Raw genomic sequence first — 7,887 nt, forward strand, 5'->3', positions numbered from 1 at the left:
ACTCTCGACCTGTGACGGGCTGTGGAAAGTCAGGAGCCCTGGCAGTAGTGATCATCATCGGGAATTAAAGTACCAGGGGTCACTGCTACAGGGGGTAACCATGTAGTGTGCGGCGCCCCTTAGTGGGAAGTACATTTTTACAGTGGACTGAACGGGGCTGGGGCCTGATTGACTGCTGCCTTCCTTGAAAGCGCCAGGCAAGGCTGCCGCACCACCTCCTGACCTCTACACTGTGTCTACATTTACATTACACTCACAGATAACCCTGAGTTAACGGTCACTACTCCCACTTTCGACCTGTGACGGGTTGTGTTTGTCTAGGGCCCTGTTAATTTTTTATCACCATCGGGACAACCAGGGATCAATGTTGCAGGGGGAAATCAGTGTACGGCGTCCCTCCAAGGGAAAGTACGCTTACTCAGTGGAGTGAACTGAGCTGGGGCCTGATTGACTGCTGCCTTCCTTGAAAGCGCCAGGCAAGGCTGCCGCACCACCCCTCCGACATCCACACTGTGACTCCACCCGCACGCACATTCACCACACTACATAACTGTCAAGCACCTACATAGTCCCCCCCAAACAAGAGTAGACGTAGATTACAACTTCTTTTCTCTATCCTCAAAAATTCCATTTGGTTTTTCAATACCACATGGTGCCTTTCCTTTTCCGGCCGGCTTCGGCTGGTCGGATGGGTGGGTGGGGAGGAACCTTCTGCTTTGCTATCCTGTCTCTCACACTGTGTAGTTAGTATAGAATAGTTAACCAAGCAGCCTAGTAAGGACCCCAGGGTATGTTGTTGCTTGGTCTTTCCTTTGTATTCCTCCTCCTCCTCCTCCTTTTTCCTGTTTATTTTGTTTTCTGAAATAATCAATTATGACAAGAATGAAAGTGTCACAATTTGAACTCACAAGAATCTCGTCAAGTGAGGCGAAAACAAACATATCTTTACATGTGATACTTGTGTCTGCAACTCTGTACCCTCCAATGTCACCAACGGTACAGCAACTTCCTCCACCAAAAAAAAAATAAATAAAATAATAATAATAAGTTCACCATCCAGGTACGTATTTACAGGTATCTTATCCCGCAGGCACATACTGGAAGTGGGAACAGACGCAAGCATGAACGAGAGCAGTGTTGAGGCTCCGCTAAGTCGAGCTGACTTCCTCGCCCTCAGGCACATGCTTCTCAACGCCCTGCAGGTTAGGGTGGAATGACAGATGCTATTCGTGGAATGCGTGGGGTGTGTACTTTTGTCTGCTGTCGTGCATGTTAGTGTAAGAAGTATGTGGTCTTATGCAAGGTGTGCTGTTTGGGTTCCTAATTAGTACTTGCACTGGTGAGGATGTGTGTGTTGGGGGGGGGGCAACCTTCTCTTTTATCTATCTACACCACCACGTCCAGTACCTCCGCCACCATCAGTACTGTGAAACTTGAAAGAGATATTATGTCTAGATCAACATTAATTATTCTGTTATCCTTTGTGTTAATTTCGTCATGATATAGTAATTTTTTTTTTCTTTCATACAAGCTCACGTGTGCCAGGAAAGACGAACTATTGCATGTATTAATTCATTCACCTATTCATTTACTTCATTTACCCATCTCGTATATAATCACTTAAATGTGTAACTGAATCTCGTCGCAACAGAAGAGGTGTTCCAACCTGACGGAGGCTGTGGTGGGAGAGGTGCGCGCCTTGCTGCAACCCAACACCACCCTAGGTCCTCCTCAGGTATGCTACTCCCAGCTGCTACTACAGACTTGCTTTTTACTTTTTTGTTGCCCCTACCACGCCACGCTCCGTCTCATATGGGCAGGTGATCTCTCTCTCTCTCTCTCTCTCTCTCTCTCTCTGAAGTAATGTATGCCGTATGCTCCTCGCCAGGCTAAGTCGGAGGACTCCTTGGCGGTGCTGTACATCGTCTTCGTGCTGCTCTTCTTCGCGGCCTCCCTGCTCGTGCTGCTCGTCAAGTACCTCAGGCGGGAGCGGGAGTCCACGCGCCTGCAGAAGTTTTACGAAGACTACCTCGTAAACACACGATCAAGGTAAATAAAAGAAAACAGAAAAAAGGAGGGAGTCCTCTGAAGATTATCTATATATTAATCTATTTTATATTTTCGTTACACTTGTGTGTGTGTTTCACTGTATGATCTGCTGCAGTCTCTGACGAGACAGCCAGACGTTACCCTACGGAACGAGCTCAGAGCTCATTATTTCCGATCTTCGGATAGGCCTGAGACCAGGCACACACCACACACCGGGACAACAAAGTCACAACTCCCGTATATACTCACTGCTAGGTGAACAGGGGCTACACGTGAAAGGAGACACACCCAAATATCTCCACCCGGCCGGGGAATCGAACCCCGGTCCTCTGGCTTGTGAAGCCAGTGTGTGTGTGTGTGTGTGTGTGTGTGTGTGTGTGTGTGTGTGTGTGTGTGTGTGTGTGTGTGTGTGTGTGTGTGTGTGTGTTTGCTATTTTTAGTGATGATATTGACTGTAAGTCTGTTGTTAAGTGTATTTATGGTATTGCTTACCATAGTACACAGTATGTTTTGTTTTCTAAATAATTGTCTCTAACTTCAAGCTTGCTGCTCATTACTATCCCAGAATGCTGCGGTAAATACGAGGTGGTATTCTGCATAGCCACGGACAATATACCCAGCATAAACTATGAAGTGTGTCATGTGTTGTCCTTAAAAATTTTCCCTCGTTTGTCTTGAAAATGTGTCTTGTGACGTTGGCTTTAGTGACGTTTGTCTGGTGTTACACGTAAGAGCATGGCTGTCTTCAGAGCAGCACATGACACAGACTCTCATCATTGACAGCGCGGTGGTTCACTACGACACACAAGGGCGTCGCCTTCACCCTACCACGCCTGAGTCTCCACACCCGTCTCCCCCAACCTGGACGCCATCTCTCACACCACCCACCACGCCCATCGACGCCGTCTCCCTCACCCTTCCCAGAGAACTCATTGAACACGAGTTCTAACACATAATGACATTTACTGACTCTTGTATCATGTTGATTTCTGCGCGTCACGAACTCGGATAGACGAGAAAAAAAAAAAAAAAAACCGACTCGTTCATGGAGTGGAGAGTGACGGTGGACAGAGGAGCCTTGATGGCTTCCATGGTGAGGTTCAGGCCGTCGTGTATACCCATGTAACTGCTGTGCATCTTTCTGGTTCTCTAGGAGGCCAGGAACCTTGACTCTAGTGACTGCAGTGATGCAGTGTATACAGTATACATGAGATAATTTTTTGTTAGTTTTAATAATGTTAGTTAAGTCAAGAAAATCCTTGTGGTGTGGTTTAGTCTGTGAAGTCAAGAAGTCATGTTCTCGGTGACAAGGTTTCTAAGAAAGTAATTGGAAACATTCCCTGAAATGTTTATTCAGCGCGTAGTAATACATCGTTTGTAAACTACCCAGAGTAATGCATCTGAATAAGGAGTGTCCATCGCTGAAAATTTCCTGTTCGACATCGCAGGTGATCTAGTTGTTAAATTTTCAATAAAAGTCATAAGGAAATATCTTTCCTGTACTCAAGTATTTCTATCTGTATGAGGTCAGTGTACGATTAGCAAATTAAGAGTGTTGCTGCTGCTGATGATGATGGACTGGGTTTTCTGGATTAGCGGTGAGAGAGGCTGAGCGGGCAAGGTACTGCTCCTTGCTGTAGCAGGCGGATTCATCCTGCATGCAGTACTGGGGCTGGATGGGGTCAACTCGGACGCCGAGGTCTACCATGCGCTTGCGGTGGATGTTGATACGCTTTGCACTGGTGTCCTCACCGTGGTTGGAGATGGGGTCGGTCCACAGCCTCTCAGCCAATGCAGAAACACGTGGCCAAGCCTTAGCCTGGAAGCCGTTGGCGTCAGTGTCAAAGCTCCACAATGTAGCTTCTCCTCCCAGCACCTGCTCCTTGATGGGGTCAGCTTGGCCACTCCTGAGCTGGTCGCTACGGGCGTTGCTCACGCCCAAGTTCTCCAGCATGTCAAGGGGACTGTTGTCATAGAAGCTCCTCCATGTGGGGATCTCTCTCTTGCAGCTCTCGGCCTTCTCTCCATAGAAGTTGTTACCAATGCAGTCCAGTCGCAACACGTCCTGGTTGGAGAAGATGACCTTGAATCCTTGGTTGATGTACTTGGTCATCTCTTCATCGTTGGCATCCATGTTGAGCTGCACGATGTAAGAATCTTTGTCGGCGTAGTTGAGAGCATAGCTGGAGGCGTGGATGATGGGGGTAACACTGCGGTAAGGGCCTGATGCCTCCCTCAGCTTGGAATAAGCGTTCTGCTGGTACGTGTTCCACAGCTCGAAGAACTCTTGGCTGACGGCTTCACGGCCGTTAGCAGCAAGGTATTCCTTGATTTCTTCAGAGTTCTGCCAGCACTTGAAGCTCACCTAGAAGTACGATGGTTAAAGAATGATTAATGAAAAGTATCTCGACAGGAAATAAATTGCATATATATAGTTAAGTAGCTGCTACATTATTCTTTATCTCATAATTCAACCCATGTAAAGACCTGGTCCATGTTGTGCTTACATCATCACCACCCATGTGGACCATCTCGGGGTCGAAGTAGTCCATCATGTCCCTGTAGAGTTCTTCGAGGACAGAGTACAGTTGGGGATTGATGGGATTGACCTGGCCACTCGGGGGTTCCTTCCCAACCTCGAACCATGGCTTGTTCTGTAAATAATATGAAATCCATTTTCCGTGGAAAAGATAGGGAGAAATATTCTTGTAATTATACAATAGTGAAATTAAAGCAGGTGATTACAAGTTTCACAAACGCCAGTTTACTTACGTTGTCGGTGCAGAGGACAAGTTTGCCAAGACCTTCCTTCTCGGACCACTGCCAGCCGGCGTTGGTATGGGCTGGGCCGTTCAACTCGGGAATGACCTTGATACCTCGCAGCTGTAACGTAACCGTCATTTACTGCACCGAAACTTTTATTATGGTGTTTCTGTGACATGAGAGAGAGAGAGAGAGAGAGAGAGAGAGAGAGAGAGAGAGAGTTTGCTATGGTGTTTCTTGTATTTCGTACTGACCTTGGCGTAATTAACGATCTCTGTGATGTCCTCGGGGTAGTACACTTCCTCTGGGGAGTAGGCGCCATAATAAGCCATTTCAGGGCGTCTGCTGGAGTACATGGGGAAAGAGGCGGAATCGGAGATGTGCCAGTGGAAGTAGTTCATCTTGTTCTGGGACATGGCGTCCATAAGCTGCATGATGTCCTGCTTGGGGTAGAAGTTCCTGCCAGTGTCCAGCATAAGACCTCGGTACCTGTGGGTGGAAGAGTATGTCTGTCAGTGCCACTCTCAACACGTCGCCCTCCTGAGTGTCTTGCAGCCTGTTGTGAAGGTGTGCCAGGCGGCTGTTGTCTGCCATTACAGTGTTGTTATTACTGTTATTGTCAATGTCACTTGTTATTATCGCTGTTAATGCCATTAATGATCACGTACGGACAGTGATAACTTACTTGAACTGAGGCTCATCATGAATCTTGGCATTGTTGACGATCTGGAGGGCGTTGTTGCTATCGTCGTAGGCGATAAGCTGAGACAGACTCTCCAGGCCGTGGCGAGCGCCGTAATACGTGGTGGCCACGATGGTCGCGGTGGTCTCAGACCTGGCAGTCTGATGGGACAAAGTTCACACGTCATAAGTTGAAGACATTATAAAAAAAAAAAAAGTCAGTTATTGCTTCGTGTGTATGTGTGTGTGTGTGTGTGTGTGTGTCTGTGTGTGTGTGTGTGTGTGTGTGTGTGTGTGTGTGTGTGTGTGTGTGTGTGTGTGTGTGTGTGTGTGTGTGTGTGTGTGTGTGAGAGAGAGAGAGAGAGAGAGAGAGAGAGAGAGTGTGTGTTGTGTTGCAGCAAGACAGGCGAGGATCATTACCTGCAACACCAAGGTGTAGCTCTCGTCAGTCTCGAGGGTGAGCTGGTCCTCTGGTGAGGTGACGGTGATGTCGATGTTGAGGTTGTGGTTCTCAGCTGTCGGGGTGCTCCTCTTTCTCAGGAAGGGAGAGTATTTGAGATATTTTCTTGTCTTCTCGTTGATGGTTGAGTAAGGAAGCCTCTGCTCTTGCTGCTGCTGAAAGATGGATTCTTCGGCGATCTGTTCGCTTCGGAGCCTCACGCGCTCAAAGACTTCGTAAGCGTCAACCTGAAATAAAGATTAACTTCAAATTTCCTTCTTGGGTATCACATGCCTGTACTGTTCTCCATTTTTTATTTTGGCTGAGAAGAATATATTTACAGCGCCTTGTTTGAAAAAGTTGATTTTAATTGGATGAGGTGAAACCTGGTAGAGATGCCACTGACTCACCGAGGGCTCTTCGTCTCTTTGATATTCTTCGTCGTAAAGAACGGGGGTCTTCTTTTCCTTAGGGTAGTGAGGATGGATGAAGTGAAGGTTACGAGTGAAGTGATTTACTGCATCCTCCAGCATTTGTGTTACTTTTGGGTTGGTGGCTGCCATCTTCGTCACCTGAATGTTCTTAGGAGAGAAGGCGACAGTCTGGGAGCCCAACTGGACGTCACCGGTTGGCTGCGGCCACAGAGCACCATACCTACCAGACAACTTTTGTGAAGATTTGGACCGAACAAAGTTCAATATCTTTTGTGCAATTGATCTATTTCTGTGGATTGGCTGTGTAACTATATGATAAACAAACTACTGCAATGGAACAGACAGAGAGAGAGAGAGAGAGAGAGAGAGAGAGAGAGAGAGAGAGAGAGAGATGCAAAGAACATTATTAATTGTATTCTAGAGGTGACAAGAAATTGCACATACCTTCCACAAGTCAGCTGGCATGATGCCATGGAGCGGATTTCCCTGGAACCGCTGCGCTCCTCCTTGATGCACTTGCTGTTCCTGCAGCTGTAGGTGTAAGGCGCAGGCAGCCTAAAGGAGGACTGGGCGGCAGCCACAGCCACCAGCAACGCAACCAGCAGCAGCTTCATCTTGACCTCAGCTATAAGGATAATAAGAGTTATGAGATGATTTGGACACGGTATTACGGAATGCTATGTATTCATTACAAACTAAAGTGCCCCAGAAAGAAAAGTACTTCAGTGAGTTATCAAGTGTCAAGGAAGTCTGTCTTCTTCCTATAGACACTGGCAAGGTTCCACCGGCTGGACCGGTCTTCACTACTCACCACCGACGCCCCGTGCGACTGGTGCTGGGGCAGTGATCTGCAGCCTTCTTATACTCGCTGGTCCTCTGGTGTCAGATGGGGACTTTTTGGAATATCACGGAACTCTTGTTTTTTTTTTTTTTTTTTCTCTCTCTCTCTCTCTCTCTCTCTCTCTCTCTCTCTCTCTCTCTCTCTCTCTCTCTCTCTCTCTCTCTCTCTCTCTCTCTCTCTCTCCACTTGATATCGTAAGAAGTGCATGAATATCAGAACGTTCTTTCTTTCCCATTTAAAAGAAAACCGGAAATTAATTGATCATGTCATTGCAACAACGTGGTCATATGACAATGGGTAGGATTACACGAGAGAGAGAGAGAGAGAGAGTGTGTGTGTGTGTGTGTGTGTGTGTGTGTGTGTGTGTGAGTGCTACCTCTCCTACCGAAAAACTACTGTAAGCCATGATCCAGCCAAACACTGTGCGGCCAAGCTGCCCGGTTCCCTTTCCTTCCGTGAAATAAAAAGTCATTGTAATGTTTCTATCTCTTTTAACGAGGCGCCACGTGTGCCGCTCCAAGCATTCTAGCCAAGCAGTGCCACAATCATGCACACATCGCCGCCGTTCCTCGTGTATCGGTACTCGGCAAGCACCAAGCGACCATCGCCTTCTTAACAAAACTTGGACTTCCTATTCAGGTCATTCCTCTGTATTATGTAAGCCGATTTCTGTTGGCGGC

General features: G+C 47.3%; 2 protein-coding genes across 2 annotated transcripts in view; one reads left to right on the forward strand and one right to left on the reverse strand.

Moving 5' to 3' along the window:
• LOC123517441 overlaps positions 1-3,538 on the forward strand; it is a 5,906-nt gene extending 2,368 nt beyond the window's left edge. Inside the window, exons 2-5 of the mRNA XM_045277486.1 lie at positions 1,091-1,202; positions 1,652-1,735; positions 1,889-2,049; positions 2,833-3,538. Coding sequence (XP_045133421.1) covers positions 1,122-1,202; positions 1,652-1,735; positions 1,889-2,049; positions 2,833-2,998 — 492 coding nt within the window. The 5' untranslated portion in view covers positions 1,091-1,121 and the 3' untranslated portion in view covers positions 2,999-3,538. The remainder of the gene's footprint in view (positions 1-1,090; positions 1,203-1,651; positions 1,736-1,888; positions 2,050-2,832) is intronic.
• On the reverse strand, positions 3,382-7,292 carry LOC123517438 (chitooligosaccharidolytic beta-N-acetylglucosaminidase-like). The gene is made up of 9 exons (XM_045277482.1): positions 7,178-7,292; positions 6,811-6,991; positions 6,343-6,586; positions 5,914-6,180; positions 5,498-5,655; positions 5,067-5,301; positions 4,822-4,932; positions 4,557-4,703; positions 3,382-4,414 (listed from the first exon to the last, which is right to left on the reverse strand). Exons 2-9 carry the CDS (start codon positions 6,978-6,980, stop codon positions 3,596-3,598), a joined length of 2,151 nt encoding a protein of 716 aa, XP_045133417.1. The 5' UTR covers positions 6,981-6,991; positions 7,178-7,292; the 3' UTR covers positions 3,382-3,595.
• Between the last annotated feature and the right edge of the window lie 595 nt (positions 7,293-7,887).

This window comes from Portunus trituberculatus, chromosome 42, assembly GCF_017591435.1.
Source record: "Portunus trituberculatus isolate SZX2019 chromosome 42, ASM1759143v1, whole genome shotgun sequence".
NCBI lineage: Eukaryota > Metazoa > Arthropoda > Malacostraca > Decapoda > Portunidae > Portunus > Portunus trituberculatus.

Bases quoted from the DNA above. Each gene is read 5' to 3' on its own strand.
- LOC123517438 (XM_045277482.1), bottom strand. From the start codon at position 6,980: ATGAAGCTGCTGCTGGTTGCGTTGCTGGTGGCTGTGGCTGCCGCCCAG. The intron at 6,181-6,342 runs GTGAGTCAGTGG...TCTTTATTTCAG, and splicing joins AAAGAGACGAAGAGCCCTCG to GTTGACGCTTACGAAGTCTT. The intron at 4,933-5,066 runs GTCAGTACGAAA...GTTACGTTACAG, and splicing joins AGATCGTTAATTACGCCAAG to CTGCGAGGTATCAAGGTCAT.